Source organism: Geotrypetes seraphini, chromosome 10, assembly GCF_902459505.1.
Source record: "Geotrypetes seraphini chromosome 10, aGeoSer1.1, whole genome shotgun sequence".
Lineage (NCBI taxonomy): Eukaryota > Metazoa > Chordata > Amphibia > Gymnophiona > Dermophiidae > Geotrypetes > Geotrypetes seraphini.
In genome coordinates, this window is record NC_047093.1 from 53,194,260 (window position 1) to 53,213,496 (window position 19,237).

The window sequence follows — 19,237 nt, forward strand, 5'->3', positions numbered from 1 at the left end:
TGCCTTTAATGTTATAATATGTTCATGCCCCCTAATATATGTGGGCCGCTGCAGTCGATCGATTCGTTTTTAAGACTTAATGAACACAAATCAAGCACCACTGGTCCAGCATGGTATAGAGAAGCATCACACGATTACAGATTTGAAATGGCGGATAATTGATATTGTAATAGAAGGGCAGGAGGGTGGAAATTATGATAACTTAATTACAGGGAACAAAATCGGAGTTTTAAAATGCAGAGATAGAGTGGGCGACGTTCTGACTGAGCTCTGTGATTGGTGTAAGTAAGATCAGCTGTTTCTTGAAACGCCGGCTTTGAATCCCAGCTATTAAATGCCACCGCCATTTTCAAAAGCTGAAATAGAGCGTGAGAGTGGCCGTGGCACCGTGAAAAAGGTATTTAAAAGAGGATTGTTTTTTTATATAGATTAAATTGAATACATGTAAGGAATACTTACCCCCTGTTTTACGAAATCGTGCTAGCAGCTGCCGCAAGGCAACGGCCCCGAAGCCATTTATATCTCTATGGGCTTCCGGGCTGTTGCCACGCGGCAGCCACTAGCGCGGCTTCGTAAAACAGGCCCTTAGTTCTACTTTATTTTTTAGGGGGTGTCCTACATTAAGACAGCAAAAGCGAAACATGTGACATGTCGGTGGAATGAGCCCCCTTACCAACTGGAAATAAGCTAAGATTTTGCATTTATGCACCTATACACTTTATAACTAAGACGGTTTAAAATATATTAAATATTATATTTATTTTTAAAAAAAGGAAACAAAGAAAACAGAAATAAATTTTAAATGGGTCAGTGACGATCTGATGTGAGAGCTCTCTCGTGGCAATGAAACTATGTTTGCTGCAGAGACACATTGCTGAGATCCAAGAAAAATATAAAGTAAATCCTGAGTGTAATGTATGATTGAATGTCTCTATACAGCCCAGCATTCTTCAGGCAACAGCCACTGCCTTGCCACATTATTTCATCGCCTTGAGATCCTCAGTAGAGAATGGCACGGGGACAAAAAGTAGAAACATTCTAGAGCTCAGATTGTGATGTCATAATGCCTCATTCCACCAATGCCTAAGCTATGTCCTCATCTGCACAAGCCTCAAACACTTTAAAATCATGTGCTCGAGGCTTGTGCGGTAAAGGAAGAGCTTAAAGAAATGGTGCAGAGACAGTGACAAAACTCACGGGGACGGGACGGGGTGATTGAGTTCCTGTGGGGACGGGGACAAATTTGTCATTCTCTAATCCTCAGTTACTATCACCCCAGGGTCTCTCTCCTGATCCATGTGTGTCAGTCTCTCACCCCTAGTACATACTGCTCTTTTGGATTTCTATACTCCAAGTGCATCATTTTGCCCTTTTTCGCATTAAAATTTTAACTGCCAAACATTCAACCATTCTAATTTTTGTAGCTCTCTTTACATGGTGTCCATTCCATCTGAGGGGAGGGTTTCCATGCTATTGCAAATTACAATTCCGGTTTCCTGCTGGATAGCATAGCAATGCCACTAGATCAGCCCTATGAGATGCTGTTTAAACTGTCCTTACTTGGATTGCCTATCCACTGATTTTAATGTGCATAGATGCATTTTGAAGAATTAACTGTAGATTTCTGTTAAATGCACATCATATGTTATCACACAGCCACAGAACTGGTACAGAAGGACTAAGTGCCTCCACACTTTCAGTTGATTCAAGCTCTTAACTCCTGTCCCACACAGATGATAAAACTCAGCAATAGAGACTGTCTCTTCCAGAACAAGATTGTAAAAATACAGAATTGGGCAACATACTTTTAAATATTAAAATTCCTGGGAAGGGCCTTAAGCACCTGGGCCAATCAGAGCCTCAGGCCCCTCCCTGGCACATCCCAGGATGCACCAGGAAGGGACAGGCCCACCATTTTGTAAGAGGTGGGCCTGAAAGCCGGAGCAGTTAGACGTCACTCCAATCGGACTTCGTCAGTAAGATAGGGGGAGTTCTCAGAGGAGTTGGGCGATGGTGAGAGGAAGTGGTCATCCCTCCCTCTGCAAGGGCATGGTAATAGTGTTGGGAGATTGTACGATACAGCAGGGGGAGTTGTTGGGGAAGTTGTAGTGTCGGGGGATTGTGCGACGTGGCGTGAGGGAGTGGGCAACTCCCCCGCTGAAAGGGGTTGGTGTCGGGAGGTTTGCGATGGCAGCGGTAGAAAGTGGGCATCCCTTCCATTGTCAGGGGGCTGTCAGGGGGTAGTGTCACATGGCAGGAGGGAGGGAGTATCCCTCCGGCTACTAGGGGTGGGTGTCTGGAGGTTGTGCGAGAGCAGTGGGAGAGAGTGGGCATCTCTCTGCAGATCTTCAATTTGTTTTGTTCTTTTTATTATTTGCGGGGGGTGGGGGGAGGGTCTGAACTGTGAAGCCTTTCATGTCGGAGCCTGAGCCAAGCAGTGCTCAGGCACTGATCAGAAAGTAAGGCTACAAGAGCTCAGAGCTGTTGGCAAATTTTGGCCACAAAAGTGACACAATGAGGTTAAGGAATCACTCGGTGATGATAGAGAATCACTCAGAGTGCTCATTTTAATATTAATGACCTCGTTATACTACATTTGCATGGCAGAATCGGAGACTGCTAGGAAATTCGGAAAAGACCATAGTAAACCATTTTGGTAATCCACCACTATAATACATGCACGCTAAACTGGCTGGAACTGGTTTAGCAAGCACGTTAAAGGCATGGTTAGGTTTTGAGAATCTTCCTCTCCTTAAGTGCATGTTTTATGGCAGCTTAATAGCTGTGACCTGGCTCCTTGCTGCCACCTGCTGGACATATTTTTCATAGCTTGCTTTTCATTTGTTCCAACCTAACGAAAGTTGGAAAGAATGTTTGTCTGTCTGGGGGTAAAATAACTGTTTGAAAATTTAACAGAATAGGAGCTTGTCATGAGGGAAGAAATGGTAAATATATACATGTTTGAAAATGGGCCAAATTGGGATTCCAGATAAATAACCCTCCCCCCAAAAAAATAAATAAATAAATGGTGCAAATGCATTTCTATGAAAGAAGGAGCTCCAGCTTCTGTAACTTGAAGCTTACATAAAGTGCAACATAGTAGTTAGGGATTTTCTCCTTTCAAACTGCCTCTGCCCATTCTTTATTCTTCCAACCCCTCACACTAACCCACCCTAAAAATGCACCTACACAACATGCTTTACCCTTAAGACTAAACTAAACTAAACTAAACCTTAGGTTTGTATACCGCACCATCTCCGCAAGCGCAGAGCTCGGCACGGTTTACAGAGGTTGAGAGGAAAGGAACTACAAAGATGGATATAGGAGAGGGACTGAGAAGATAGAGAGGGACAGGGTACTAGAGAGCGGGGGTGATTAGATTTTTGAAAAGAGCCAAGTTTTCAAGTGTTTTCAGAAGGATTGGAAGGAGCTAGAATTTCTGAGCGGGGATGAGAGGTTGTTCCAGAATTCTGTGGTTCTAAAGGGGAGGGATGTTCCAAGTTTTCCTGCGCGGGATATACCTTTTGTAGATGGGAAAGACTACCCTAAAAACTGCCCCATCCTCAAAACTAACATCTCACAACTGTCCTGCCAACCCAAAAAACTGCCCCACCAAGCCACAAATGACTGCTACCCCTAAGACTACCATCACAACTGACCAACAACTCTGTAAGCTGCCCCACCTCTAAATTCCTTACCCACAACTGCTCCAAGTCAGTGGCCTTAGTAAGGGGGGCAGGGGGGTTGGCCACCCTGGGTGTCATCTTGGTAGGGGCATGGCACCCGTCCTCCTTTCTTCCCCCCGTTCCTTCCCCACCCCCCACTGCCACGCACCGCTTCCCTTCCCCGTACCTCTGTAATGTTCCTAGTGTGAGCTGCAACCCCCAACTTGCTGTCGCACCAGTGTCAGCTCTTCTTCTGACATCACTTCCTGGACCTGCACCTAGGACGTGATGTCAGAGGGAGAGCCCACGTAGATGCGACAGTAGGTTGGGGTTACTGCTTGCACCAGGAATGTTACAGAGGTAGGGGGATGGGAAGCAGAGCACGCGTGTGGCCTCCACAATTGTTTCCATCCCTCACACACTGCCCTAACACCCTGCAAGGTGACACCCCCAAACTGACCCACATTGAAAAAATACTTCCCTGCAACTGCCCCACTCCTAAAAACTACCCACACAATTGCCTTACCCTTACAACTGCACCACCACCCTGCAAAGTGCCCTACCCCCAAAACTGCCCCTCAATCCTACAAATTGCCCATTCCCCAAAATAGTCCCAAAAACTAAGCCCTGTTCCCCAAATTAGCTCTTTCAGCACATTTCAAAATGCCCCCTCCCCCAGCCTCCAAAAAATACACTCCACAAACTGCACCATCTTCCACAGCTACCCAAAACACACAATGCACACACAGAACACACAATAGAGATACATAGACTGAGAAGGGTTGAAAAGAGCCATGTTCTGCAAGCTTTCCCCACTTATTACATGTTCCGGTGTTCCTAGTTAGGTGATAATATGAGTAGGAGGCTGTGGTTGAACATTTTCTGCATATCAGTGATGTAGGCACAGGAATGTTGCGTGGGCCTGAGCCCCCTCTAACTTTGGACTCAGACTCCCCCCCACCCTCAACTGTGGTACTATCCATTGGCTGGTGGGGTTCCCCAAGCCCTGCTGGCAAAAGAGTTCTCCTCTCTTTAACCAGAAATTCTTCAACATAGCTGGTGGCACTTTCTATTGGTCATTGCAGTGCTCCCCTTCCCCCATGCATGCTCAGTTTTCACACATGCAAAAACTGAGTATGAAGGGAGGGGTACTGTGCAGCAGCAGTCAATGGAAAGTGATGGTATATCAGGGTCATAGGGTGGCACGGAGAGCAGAGTGGGGGTGAAGAACAGAGGGGTGGCAGGGCAGAATTTTGGGCTGCCCTTCCCCTGCTTTCAGCTCAAGTCTCTTCCAAAATTGAACGTCTGGATACACAACTGCTTCGCTAGTCCTGGAGAAATGGGATTTCATTGCAGAAACTGATGCTTTTTCTTGGATCCACATAGAAATCTATCTATCTATACTGTAATTCATAAATATTTCTTCATCGATCAGGCCCACTTCTAGATCGAATTAAAGCTGAAAGTCAGTACTCATAAAGAATATATCCCCTCTTTCGCTAACGCGTAGCGTGGGTTTTAGTGCCGGCAGTGGTGGTAACTGCTCTGACGCTTCTAGGAGCATCAGAGCAGTTACCGCCGCTGCTGGCGCTAAAACCCGCACTACACGTTTGTAAAAGAGGGGGATAATTATGGCTTCAGAACAATAGTTGTGCTGTCTCTCCTACAGCCTTTCTTCAGTTGCCTAGTGAGCAATCTTGGGGGGCTGGAGAGTGATGGGGTTTTGTGGAATTAACCCCCTCCTTTAGTAAGGCTTAGCGCGGTTTTTAGCACCGGCAGCGGTGGTAATTGCTCCGATGCTCCTATGAAGAAACAAAAAATAATGTGGAGAAATGATGTTCCTGCGATGGACTTTATTAATATTAAAATAATATTAAAACTTGGCAAACCACCTAAAAACCTCTAGGACGCAGTCCGCTGAAAAGCTTTGGACCGTATGAGCATGTAGGGTTGGGCAGACTGTATGGACCATTCGGGTCTTTATCTGCCGTCATTTACTATGTTACTATGGTAACAGTGCTAGAAAGGAGTTGTGAAGGGAAAAAGTGCTCCTTGTGACCCTGGGCAAGTCACTTAATCCCCCCATTGCTCCAGGTACATTAAATAGATTGTGAGCCTGCCGGGACAGACAGGGAAAAATGCTTGAGTACCTGAATAAATTCATGTAAACCGTTCTGAGCTCCTCTGGGAGAACGGTATAGAAAATTGAAATTTTTTAAAATAATTTTGCAGTAGGCAAGCAGGGGATTAGCTGTGGATGCTTTGAACACAAATTAAGGATGTGCGTTCATTAGAATGCCATAAGTTTAAATTGATTTATTATGTGCTAGTCTATAAATTGATGCACGTTAAGTCAATTAGCATTTATTAAAAAGTTCTAATATACAGTGTACATTAATTTTTTATTTTTTTATTTTTTAACTAAGATTAGTGTGTGAAATGTCCTGAAAAAAATCTCTGAAATTGTGTGTTGGGGAGGAATCCAAAAATGATGTTTTTCTGTGCACAGCTTTACTACAAATGCTTTATTTTGCAGGTCTCTGCCAGGTATTCAAAACTGTGGCCGCGCCTGAATTCTGATGACTGCTGAAGAATCTTACACTACTTTGAAAACATGTGCTGGGTGTAGAGTATAAGCCTCTGAGAAAATGGCTATCTTCTTATATTAGTTTACCGGGATCAAATCTCTAAATGTACTATAATCATATAAAGAAACCGGTATGGAGTATTTTCAAATCGTTTCAATGAATTATGAGTATGCCTCAGCCCCACCACTCCACCGCTGTGCTAGCTCTTAACTGCGGCGAGATTTATGTGGCACTTCATCATTGGCCGCTCATAGTCATTTTAAATCTGCTAATCTTGTTTTTTAATTCTTTTTTTGTATCTTTTTTATGTGTACCTATAAAACCATCTTAGCTGTAAGAATCAAATGTACTTAATTGTACTTAGCTTTAAATAGCATAGCTAAATCCAGCCAACGCCGGGGAGTTTAACCAACATGTTTCGCACCATACAGGCGCTGTGTCAAGGGTCTCCCTAAAAAATAAATAGTAAAGAGGAGCGTTAGAGTGTGTTTTATCCTAACAATTTCCCCTTAAAATACTCAATTCATCTTAAACCACATATTTCAAAGTGTCCTTACCGAGGTGCAGCGTGTCATCCGACTCATTCAGTGTCTAGAGTAGAATGGCCGCGGCGTTCTCCTCAGCCCTTAAATATCCCTACTGTTCCAGCCCCTGGAGGATCATTGGCTAGACTTCTAACCAATCACAGACATCCACTCTATCTCCCCATTCAACCCATATGGTTCCACTGTATTCAGAGAAAATATCTGTCTCTGTTCAATGAGATTCAATTTTTTATGGTCTTTCCCACCATCCCTCCCGATCACTTTACATATGACCCGCCATCTCATATCCTCAACCTTATGGTGCATCGCCGTCCAGTGAGACACCAGGGGGGGCCTGAGTAACATTGTGGAGAATCCGTGATTTGTGTTCAGTAAGCCTTACACGGATCATTCTTGATGTGCGCCCCACATATACTAAATCACAGGGGCACACAATCACATATATAACATCTTGAGTAGTACAATCCATGTCAACCTTCGAGTGCAAAGTCACATTTCTCCCCGGAACCTGCCAGGATTCTCCCTCAATGGTTAATAAGCACCATTGGCATTTTTTACAAGCCTTATGTTGTCCTCCCACCCTCTTAGGTCTCACCCCATACTTTTGGAAATTGCACTTCTGTGAATGACACTGGTGAAGTCCTCACTTGTGTACTCCCCTACTCAAAAGCAGTCAAAAAGGTGGTAACAATGATGCAAAGACACTGTTGTATTGTTCAGACCCACCAGGCTTTACAGACGTTCCCTAGGATTGCTTACACTAGAGGTACTACTATAGCACAGAAGTGCAATTTCCAAAAGTATGGGGTGAGACCTAAGAGGGTGGGAGGACAACATAAGGCTTGTAAAAAATGCCAGTGGTGCTTATTAACCATTGAGGGAGAATCCTGGCAGGTTCCGGGGAGAAATGTGACTTTGCACTCGAAGGCTGACACGGATTGTACTACTCAAGATGTTATATATGTGATTGTGTGCCCCTGTGATTTAGTATATGTGGGGCGCACATCAAGAATGATCCGTGTAAGGCTTACTGAACACAAATCACGGATTCTCCACAATGTTACTCAGGCCCCCCCTGGTGTCTCACTGGACGGCGATGCATCATAAGGTTGAGGATATGAGATGGCGGGTCATATGTAAAGTGATCGGGAGGGATGGTGGGAAAGTCCATAAAAAATTGAATCTCATTGAACAGAGACAGATATTTTCTCTGAATACAGTGGAACCATATGGGTTGAATGGGGAGATAGAGTTGATGTCTGTGATTGGTTAGAAGTCTAGCCAATGATCCTCTAGGGGCTAGAACAGTAGGGATATTTAAGGGCTGAGGAGAACGCCGTGGCCATTCTACTCTAGACACTGAATGAGTTGGATGACACGCTGCACCTCGGTAAGGACACTTTGAAATATGTGGTTTAAGATGAATTGAGTATTTTAAGGGGAAATTGTTAGGATAAAACACACTCTAACGCTCCTCTTTACTATTTATTTTTTAGGGAGACCCTTGACACAGCGCCTGTATGGTGCGAAACATGTTGGTTAAACTCCCCGGCGTTGGCTGGATTTAGCTATGCTACTTAAAGCTAAGTACAATTAAGTACATTTGATTCTTACAGCTAAGATGGTTTTATAGGTACACATAAAAAAGATACAAAAAAAGAATTAAAAAACAAGATTAGCAGATTTAAAATGACTATGAGCGGCCAATGATGAAGTGCCACATAAATCTCGCCGCAGTTAAGAGCTAGCACAGCGGTGGAGTGGTGGGGCTGAGGCATACTCATAATTCATTGAAACGATTTGAAAATACTCCATACCGGTTTCTTTATATGGGTGTACAGTATAAGCAGAGGTGTCCACTCTTGGCCGCCACCCTGCTGGGTTTTCAGGATTTCCCACAATGCACGTTCATGAGACCTATTTGCATATAATGGAGGCAGTGTATAGAAAACTGCAGATCTCATGCATGTTCATTGGAGACATCCTTACAACAGGACAGGGCTGTGACTCTCAAGGACCATGGTTAGAAATCGCTGGTATATAGAATTACTTTAGAAGGAAATAATCATATCTTGCCTCATGAAAGGGGTCCTTTTACTAAGGCACACTAACCGATTTAGCGTGAGCTAAAGATTAGTGCGGTAAATGCTAAGGCGCCTTGGTTGGATATGTAACTAGTTAATGACTTGGAGTTAGTAGTGTGAGATGTTCTGCTGCAGGGGGACGAAGCGGGTTCTTTCATTTTCCTTAAACCTTTAGAAAAGTTCTCTGTAATGCCCCTGGAATAATGCAATATTTCATGATATTCTGTGTCCTTCTGTGGCACAGAAATTAGCATGTGGTCACCGCAATATGCTCAAAAAAAAAGTTAAATCCGGAGTCCTAGCTAGAAATTGAGGATCTTGCTTGCCAGCTGGGAAGTACAATAAGGATGAGTGAAACAGCCAGGGTATCCCGTTTAGATAGGCAAATAATGTGAGACTGGAACATGCAAGGACATGAAACTGTGATTTTGTCTTTTGCGATCTTCTCCTCCTGTTCCCTGGAGATACCACAAGATGGAAGTGTTGAGGAATGGAAAGGGTCCAGGAGGTGGCTACTCGGCATTTGAAGGAGCCTCTGAAGCCTCCCAGAAGAAAGTTTTTTATTCTTCCGAGGCTTGTCATGGAGTGGCCTCACTGGCTGTGGCTTCTCAGCTCGCTCGCTCTGAGCATGCTCTCCGTGCTGGGGCAGACGAACTCCTGTTATGATGCTCTGGGAGAAGCGCAGCGCTGTTTGCCCATGTTTGAGAATGTGGCTTTCAATAAGGAGGTGGAGGTGACAAACACATGTGGCTCCCCTCCTGAAGATTACTGTCTGCAGATAGGAGCCCGGGGAGGAAACCAGCTGTGCCAGCACTGCGATGCCACGGACCCCGACCTGCACCACAACGCCACTTATCTGACTGACTTCCACAATGATGAGGACCCCACGTGGTGGCAAAGTCAGTCCATGGTGTACAAGGTGCAGCATCCCAATTCCGTTAACATCACCTTACACCTGGGTAAGTGGAAATACTGCGGTAAAATAATCTGAGTCAGAGAGAGACAATTACTATGTCATATTCTCTTTTGTGGGCTTGCATGGTGGAGATGTAAGGGCTTGCTATCAAAGTACGAATGAAAAAGAGTCAGTTTGTTTACATTTTTAAAGCTCAGGAGACTTTTCATTGTTTGGCATGAATCTTTGCGCCAATCTTGCAGCTTGGGCAACAGCCGCACATTGGAGCTAGCTGTGCAGGTAACTTACCGAGTGATGGGCAGGGAGCTCGATGGCAGCTCTGTGCTGGCCAGGACAAGCAGTGTCAGTGTTGGCGGATCAGCTTGGACAAAAACCCAGACATCCAGTCTGCCCTCAGGATGTGCAGGCAAAACGTTTCCTTTCTTTTTTTCTTTTTTTTTTTATTTACTGTATTTCATTTTCTCTTGCCTGTGTCACATTAAACCCAAACAGAAATGAAACAATCTGGTGTTTCTTCTGGCATCTGGGATGGGAAGCAAAACAACAAATGCCTCTTTGTAACAATGGCACAATGCCAGGTTGCCTAGTTCTTGTGAGTGGAGGAATAGGGTAACGGTTAGAGCAACAGGCTGAGAACCAGGGAAGTGAAGTTTACTGTAAACCCCGCCTCACTTGTTTGCAGCTAAAGCAGGATCCCTGATCCATCCCGAGGACTGCATATGAATATGTATGGATAAATTGCTATGCCTGCAGACTCAATCTCCCTGATATTCAGACCACTGGGCAAACTCCCTCGGCAGGTGGTGCACCCAGAAATTCAGCGACCGACATTGAGTTTCTGGTCTATTTTTAGCTGCCTGAGATATACCTGACTGGCAAATATTCAGCGGCTAGCCAGCTAAGTCTTAACGACCAAAGACAGACCACCCTTGTAGGCAGCTCTAACTGGCCGGCAAACGTAGCCGGTGAATATTGGAAGTGACCAACTATGTCATGCAATAATAGCCAGTCACTGGCCAACTCGCTAAGCTGGATATTCAATTGGAAATAGTGTCTATCTCCTGCTGAATATCGCGGGATAGCCTGCTATGTGTTAATTAGCCAGTTGGAGGCCATTCCTGGCCGGCTAAATAGTGCTGAATATTGGCCACAAAATATGAAAATTAATTTTTGTACATTCATTATGACTATCCTGAAAACCTGACTGTCTGTAGAGTCCCCAGGACAGGTTTGGGAAATTTAGAACTAGAGAACATCTGGTTTTCCCTCTGCTTCCTCCCTGGGGAGGCAATTTCCTGTATCTACTAACTTTCTAGGAAGAAATATTTTAGGCCTGGGGAGAGTTCCTGGTGCTGTACAGGATAATAGGGACTTTTCAGCTCTACATAGAAGCTCAGCTTCCCTCTAACTCATGTTTATGCTCCGCGGGGTTGCTAACAACTGGGCTTTGCATTCTTCTTCTTCCTTCTCTCCAGTGGCATTCCAAGGGTGGGCAGACTGTCCAAGGTGCAGCCCACAAAGGGGTGCTCCCAGCCCAGGGCTGACATCTTCCCCTTCCGGCAGTAGCAGCCCTAGCCACAACCTTCACAACTCACTGCTCAGCTGGCTTCAGGCCTTCTGTGTCAGGTCCTGCCTTTGTGGAAGCAGGAAGTAGGCAGAACTGGCAGAGAGAAAGGTCCAATACTGGCCAGAGCAGCAAATTGTGAGTGCTGAGCTTATGATGATGGAAGGCATGTTTTCGGTGGTGGTGGGATGACACAGAGAGAGAGAGGTGGGGTGGTACACATCCGGGGAGAGAAGAGAAGGAAAGCTAGGGAAGGGAACGGAGAGGGTAGGATCGAGTTACCAGATGTCCAGATTTCACTAGAAGTGATGGGGCATGAGTATAAGCCCTCAGGTAAGTAAATCACTGAATACCTCTACATGGATGGGAAAATGGGACAATGTCTGGAAAGCAGTATGGGAAGTATGGGAAACAAGATTCTGGATCGAAAAGCTGTGATGGAAGAAGAGGATTTGGATATAGTGGCGATCACGGAGACGTGGTTCATGGAGAACCATGACTAGGATGTAGTTATACCAGGCTATAATCTGTTCAGGACAGTCAGGGTAGGAAGAAAAGGAGGGGAAGTAGTGTTATATGTTAAAGATCATATTAAAGCCACACAATTGCAGGATCTGCAGGGCAAGGAAGAAGCACTGTGGATCAATTTGGAAAGAGGGAAAGGTGAATATATTTACATTGGTGTGATATACAGGCCTCTTTCACAGATGGAAGAAGTAGATAGAGATTTAATATGGTAGTAGACATTCAGAATATATCTAAAAAAAAAAAGGAAGTCTTGCTAATAGGTGATTTTAACATGCCGGATGTTGATTGGGGTATCCCTATTGCGGGGTCTTCTAGAAGTAGGGAGATCTTGGATTCTCTACAAGGAGAACTATTCTAGCAGTTGGTAATGGAACTCACACGGGAAGGGGTCATACTGGACTTAGTGCTTACAAACAGGGAAAGTGTTTCTGATGTTACAGTAGGTGATCATCTGGCATCCAGTGATCACTGCATGGTATGATTTAATATTAAGATGGGTATAGAGAGGGCTCATTCAAAAACAAAGGTTCTAGACTTTTAAAAAACTAACTTTCTTTGGATGGGGGTTTATGTCAAGGAATTGTTATCTGGGTGGGAACATTTGGAAGGATTGGAAATGTGGTAGGCAAAACTGAAAGGAGCGATTGTAAGGATGACAAACCTTTTTGTGAGGCAAGTACATAAAAGTAAGAGGAAAAGAAGTCCGCTTTAGTTCTCAAAAGTAGTAGCTGAGAAGGTAAGGAATAAGAGGTTAGCTTTCATAAACTACAAAAGATTGCAGAAAGAGGAAGACAGGCAAAAATATCTGGAAAAGTTAAGAGAGGCTGGTCATGTAGTCAGGAAGGCAAAGATGCAAATGGAAGAAAAAAATAGCTGACACAGTAAAATGGGGAGACAAGACATTTTTTTTATATATTAGTGATAGGAAGAAGTGCAAAAGTGGTATTGTGAGACTCAAATGTGAAGGGGAGGAATATGTAGAAGCTGATAAAGAAAAGGCCAAACTGTTTAACAAATATTTCTGTTCTGTGTTCACGGTCGAAGCGCTGGGAGAAGGACTATAGAAGACAAATGTGAACAGGGATGGAGGAGTAATAGACTCTGATCGATTTTCAGAGGGTTGTGTTTGTGAGGAGCTAGCTAAAATAAAGGTAGACAAAGCGATGGGGCCAGATGGTGTACATCCGAGGGTGTTGAAGGAATTTAGGGAAATTCTGGTATCTTCGCTGACTGATCTTTTCAATGAGTCTGTAGAGTTGGGAGTGGTACCGGTGATCAATGGAGATCACTCTGAGGAAAGGGATGTTACCAGTGGTGTGCCTCAAGGTTCTGTTCTTGGGCCTGTTCTTTTTAACATTTTTATAAATGATATTGTGGAAGGGTTGTCAGGTAAGATTTGCCTCTTTGCGGATGATACCAAAATCTGCAAAAGAGTAGACACGCCAGATGGTGTGAATAACATGAAGAACTGGCAAAGCTTGAAGAATGGTCTGAAATTTGGCAGCTAAAATTTAATGCTAAGAAATGCAAGGTCATCCATTTGGCTGCAAAAACCAGAGGGAACAGTATAGTTTAGGGGGTGAAGAACTTATGTGCACGATGGAAGAGTAGGACTTGGGTGTGATTGTATGTGATGATCTTAAGGTGGCCAAACTGGTTGAAAAGGTGACAGCGAAAGCTTGAAGGTTGCATAAGGAGAGGTATGACCAGTAGGAAAAAGGAGGTTTTGATGCCTCTGTATAAGACTCTAGTGAGACCTCATTTAGCATATTGTGTACAATTCTGGAGGCCGCACCTTCAAAACGATATAAAAAGGATGGAGTCAGTCCAGAAGATGATTACTAAAATGGTGTGTGGTCTTTGTGATAAGGCATATGGGGACATACTTAAAGATCTCAATCTGTATACTATGCAGGAAAGGCGGGAGAGGGGAGATATGATAGAGACGTTTAAATACCTACAAAATATAAATGTGCATGAGTCGAGTCTCGCATTTGAAAGGAAACTGCAATGAGAGGGCATAGGATGAAGTTAAGAGGCTCTGGAGTAATCTGAGGAAATACTTTTTTACAGAAAGGGTGGTAGATGCGTGTAACAGTTTCCTGGAAGAGGTGGTGGAAACAGAGACTGTGTCTGAATTTAAGAGGGCCTGGGATAGGCACATGGGATCTCTCAGAGAGAGAAAGAGATAATGGTTACTGCAGATGGACAGACTAGATGGGCCATTTGGCTTTTATCTGCCATCATGTTTCTATGACTGTGTTGGGAGTCCAGGCGGATTTTTAATTTTACAACATTTGTCTAGGGAAACTGGACTTCTAGATCTAGTAACCCTATAGCAGCTCGCACACCTATCTCGAGTCCTCCCCCCCCCCCGCACCTATCCAAAGTCCTCTGTCCCGCACAGTGGGGGGGGGGATAGCATGGGGAGGGCCATGGGAATAGGGAGGAAAGGGAAGGAAAGTTGTCAGACCTCCAGGGGAAGAAAGGGAAGAGAAAAGGTAGATAGAGATGGCATACATGAGGGGGGGGGAAGGAGACAGATATCAGACCATTGGATGAGGAGGGAAAGAAGAGAAAGATGCCAGACCAGAGAAAGAAAGGTGGAGGGAGTGATTCCAGCTAAGGCAGGGGAGGGGAAGGGAAAGGCAGACAGATGCCAGACAAGGAGGAGGGGGGAAAGGAAAGAAGAACGAGAGATGCCAGACTGTGGAAAAGAAAGGATAAAGATCCCAGACCATAGGAGTGGGGAAAGGGGGAAGACAGATATCAGACCATAAGAGAACAAAAGAGAGGGAGGAAATTGTACACATGGATGGAGGGGAAAGTGAGAGAGAGAGAGAGGACATGGTACACAGGGATGGGAGGGGTGGATTGGGGGCGGGAAGGGAAGGGAAGAGAGATTAAAGAAATGCTGTTTATGGGTAGATGGAAATAGGGGAGAAGAAAGAGGGGGAGATGGTACACATGGATAGTGGGGAAAGGCAGAGAGGAAGGAGATAGTGTGCATGGCTAGAAGGGAAGGGAAGACATGGAAAAGTAGATAGATTTGAGGAGGAAGCAGAAAAATGGAAGAAAGTTTAATGTTAAGTTAATGCCAAAGATGGAGAGAAAAACAGCAAATGGATAATAAGGCCCTAGAAACAGAGTTAAGAGCACAGACTGAAGGAAGTACAACCAGAGACTGGGAAAAGACGAGTAGAAAAATAAAATCACCAGACAACAAAGGTAGGAAAAGTGATTTTATTTTAAATTTATATTAGTGACTAGCTGATGCCCCGGCGTTGCACGGGTATTTAATTATAGCAATAACACTGTAAATGGATTCAAATAAAGATACTTTATAGTGGTGAATGAAATTATTTTTTTACAGCTTTATAAAAAGTACAATATTCATATTATAATGTGAAATATTTGACAAAATGAATACAATACAACTAACACAAAACTTGATTATAAACAACATTTTTAGTTTCACCTCCAGGAGCAAGAACATATAAATTCTTGGGTGAACCCACCCTTGAGCAAGCAACATAGAGTTGTCCATGGGAAAAACAGGGGGATCTTAAATCCACTCCACAGTATGTAATAGTCTGTCCCTGTGATTTGTTGATTGTGCTAGAGCAGTGTTTTTCAACCTTTTTTGGGCAAAGGCACACTTGTTTCATGAAAAAAATCACGAGGCACACCACCATAAGAAAATGTTAAAAAATTTAACTCTCTGCCTATATTGACTATATATAAAGTAATTCTCTTGAATAGGAATCAAATAAACACAAAGAAAGTATTTTATAATTACTTTATTATGAAATAAAAATTATAAAATACTTTATTCAGTGCGAAACCTGGGCCTGTTTGGCTGAACACAAAGCTGATATTCTGGCTGGAATCGAAGAAAGACACACACGTAGCTCTTCGTCAACAGCTCTCAGTCTCTCTCTGTATTTGGTTTTTATAGCATACAAAAATAGACAAATATACCCTCCATCCTTTTTATTAAACCACAATAGCAGTTTTTAGCGCAGGGAGCTGCGCTGAATGTCCAGCGCTGCTCTTGACGCTCATAGGCTCCCTGCGCTAAAAACCACTATTGCGGTTTAGTAAAAGGTGACCATATTGTAAAATATAGACAGCAGATATAAATTCAGAACTGTGCATAGTAAGTGAAGGGAAGTTTTCATCTCTGGGAATTTACCCAGTTAACTATTAAGTTATTTGGGCAAATTCCTTTGAAAACTGTGGTAATACTGCCTCCACTTTGCTAAATTTAAAATAAAATCATTTTTCCTACCTTGTCTGGTGATTTCTGGTTGCACTTTCTTCTTCTGACTGTGTGCATCCAATCTTTCTTCCCTTCCATCAGCCTGTATGCTTTCTCTCCTCCACACCTCATTCCCTCCCACAACTTTTTCTTCCTCTCTCCCTGACCTTTCTTTCTTTTTTTCTGTTTCTCTTCTTTCCTTCTGTTTCCCTGCCTGCCCCCTTTCTTTCTTTCTCCCTGCCGTTGGGGAACAGGACCCACCAATGGATAACAGGCCCCAAAGCCGACGCCGACGCATGCTCTCCCTGACGTCAATTCTACAATCGGAGAGGAAGTTCCGCCCAGCCAGGCAGCGATTGGCTGGCCCGAACCAGGCAGCGATTGGCTGGCCCGAACTTCCTCTCCGACTGTAGAATTGACGTCGGGGAGAAGAAGACTTATCGGCTCCATAGATTAGATCGCCAAGACAAAGTGAGTCCTGGGTGATCGACTCACTTTGCCTTGGCGAGCTACTGGCGCCCCTGCCTCGGGCCCCCTGTCAGCTCCGGGCCCGGCGGCCCTGCGGCACACCAGGCAACATCTCGTGGCACACTAGTGTGCCGCGGAACAGCGGTTGAAAAACACTGTGCTAGAGAATGCAAGTCTCACTGGAATTTGCAATCTCTTAAACTGAAAAGGAAGATGTGTTGCAAATTTCGTTCAAATTGGGCAAGCCGTTTTTGCGTTGGCAGCTTTTTACATTTTTTCCATTGACATGAATGGGTGAAATATGATTTTCTGTTTGTAGATCCGCCCACATGTGCAGGTGGGCCGCGAGACCCCCAGAACATATCACCCCAGGTAGTGAGGGATCTGCATACCAAGTTTCGTTCAAATCGGGCAAGTCGTTTTTGCGTTGGCAGCTTTTTACATTTTTTCCATTGACATGAATGGGTGAAATCTGATTTTCTGTTTGTAGCTCCGCCCACGTGTGGAGGTGGGCTGCAAGACCCCCAGAACATATCACCCCAGGTAGTGAGGGATCTGCATACCAAGTTTCGTTCAAATCGAGCAAGCCGTTTTTGCGTTGGCAGCTTTTTACATTTTTTCCATTGACATTAATTGGTGAAATCTGATATTCTGTTTGTAGATCCGCCCACGTGTGCAGGTGGGCCGCGAGACCCCCAGAACATATCACCCCAGGTAGTGAGGGATCTGCATACCAAGTTTCGTTCAAATCGGGCAAGCCGTTTTTGCGTTGGCAGCTTTTTACATTTTTTCCATTGACATGAATGGGTGAAATCTGATATTCTGTTTGTAGCTCCGCCCACGTGTGCAGGTGGGCCGCGAGACCCCCAGAACATATCACCCCAGGTAGTGAGGGATCTGCATACCAAGTTTCGTTCAAATCGGTCAAGCCGTTTTTGCGTGATCGCGGCACATACACACACACATACATACACACATGCATACTGTACCTCCGATTTTATATATATAGATTGAAATGTGTCAATATAAGATGGCCAGCTATCTCCCGCTGAATAATGGCGGATAGCCAGCTTTGTGCTATTTAGATGGCAAGGAACTGTTCCCGGCTTTCTAAATCAGTGTTTCTCAACTCCGTCCTGGAGTACCCCCTTGCCAGTCAGGTTTTCAAAATATCCACAATGAATATGCATGAGAGAAATTTGCATATAATGGAGGTAGTGTATGCAAATCAAGTTTATGCAAATTCATTGTGGATACCTGAAAACCTGACTGGCAAGGGGGTACTCCAGGACCAAACTGAGAAACACTGATCTAAAATAGCCCTGAATATTGGGCTCCGCGTCCAATGCCACTTCTGCCCTCACCTACTGTGTGACCTTCAAGTCACATAACTCTTTATTCTCAGAATTTGGGCAGGATTAATATATCACTCTCATTTCAGTAAGATATGCTGTTTGGTCCCAAGCAGGAAACAATGCCCCTCTCCCCAAATATGCAGCATCTTGGTAAGCATTATTCCTGTAACTTGAATGTAGAAAATGTGCATAACATGAGAGTAAACTTACATCTGGAATGAGAAAAAGAGAGTAGGGAAATAGGAACAAGCCAGCTGTGATTACAAAAAAACCATAATGTTTCTAGTAAATCCACAGCCTTCTGTGTTCAACAAGTGCCTTGCTCAGCAACATGGGATCATCCCAAACTAGCTTATTCATCTGCCTGACTCACTCACATGCTCTTTTCCATAGCTCCCTATCCCAACTTCACAAGCTCACCTGCAAACCCCTGCTAAGTAACCTAGTTTCACCTACACTCTTCTTGCTCAGTGGCCTGTGCTTCTCTACACCCTCACACCCCTACGCAATGGCCTGGATTCATTCATCTTCCCCTGCCAGTCCACCCAGGCCAATTTGCACCTCCTGCTCAGTGGCCCAGACTCACCACACATCTCCTGACCTATGACCCATGCTTACTCGCATTCCCCCTGCCCTGTGGACTGCACATACTCACCTTCACTTGCCCATTTACCCAGGTTAAGCCACGGCCCGTTGCTCAGGCTCCCATGCACTCTCTTGCATGGCTGCATTGTGAAAGAGCATACATAATGAAGCTAGAGCACCGTGTCAGCCGGTGTTCCTAGTTAGGTGATAATATGGGTAGGAGGCTGTGGTTTCTGTTTTCAGGACAGATTTATAATTTGCTGATGTATTTCCTTCATATGGCCCCACTTATAGAGTCTGGTTCCATAATCCCAGTACACCCACATTCTGCTTCAATTATACCGCTGACGGACTTCAAAAGGTTTGTTCCTCATGAGAACAGGAGCTGCTGGCATGAGAGCACGAAATAGGCATGTGGTCAGAACCTAAAGGCAGCTTACTGCAGAGAGGCACTGACGTAGGAAGTAGTGTCTGCTTGAGCTTTGGGCATGCAGGAATTTACTGTGTTTCTACTTTCTCTGGATAGGTGATTTTCTGACCAGAAAGAAGCAAAGGAGAAGAACAGATTCTGAGCATTGCACTCCAGATTATGTTGAAAATAATAATTTTAAAGCAAATTCATGGGGATCAAACAGTAACTACAGTCAATGAAATCAGAGGTTTGATTCCTTCACGTTG

At 44.4% G+C, this 19,237-nt stretch overlaps 1 protein-coding gene across 9 annotated transcripts in view; it reads left to right on the plus strand.

Moving 5' to 3' along the window:
- Window positions 1–1,929: 1,929 nt before the first annotated feature.
- Window positions 1,930–19,237, plus strand: part of LAMC3 (laminin subunit gamma 3) — a 77,356-nt gene continuing 60,048 nt past the window's right edge. For 2 of the 9 annotated variants that reach the window (XM_033961632.1, XM_033961633.1), the window contains exon 1: window positions 9,424–9,841. In XM_033961632.1, coding sequence (XP_033817523.1) covers window positions 9,463–9,841 — 379 coding nt within the window. In that variant the 5' untranslated portion in view covers window positions 9,424–9,462. Of the gene's footprint in view, window positions 2,053–6,201; window positions 6,213–9,423; window positions 9,842–19,085; window positions 19,219–19,237 lie in introns of those variants that run through there. The other 7 variants (XM_033961634.1, XM_033961640.1, XM_033961636.1 and 4 more) reach the window with 7 other exon arrangements.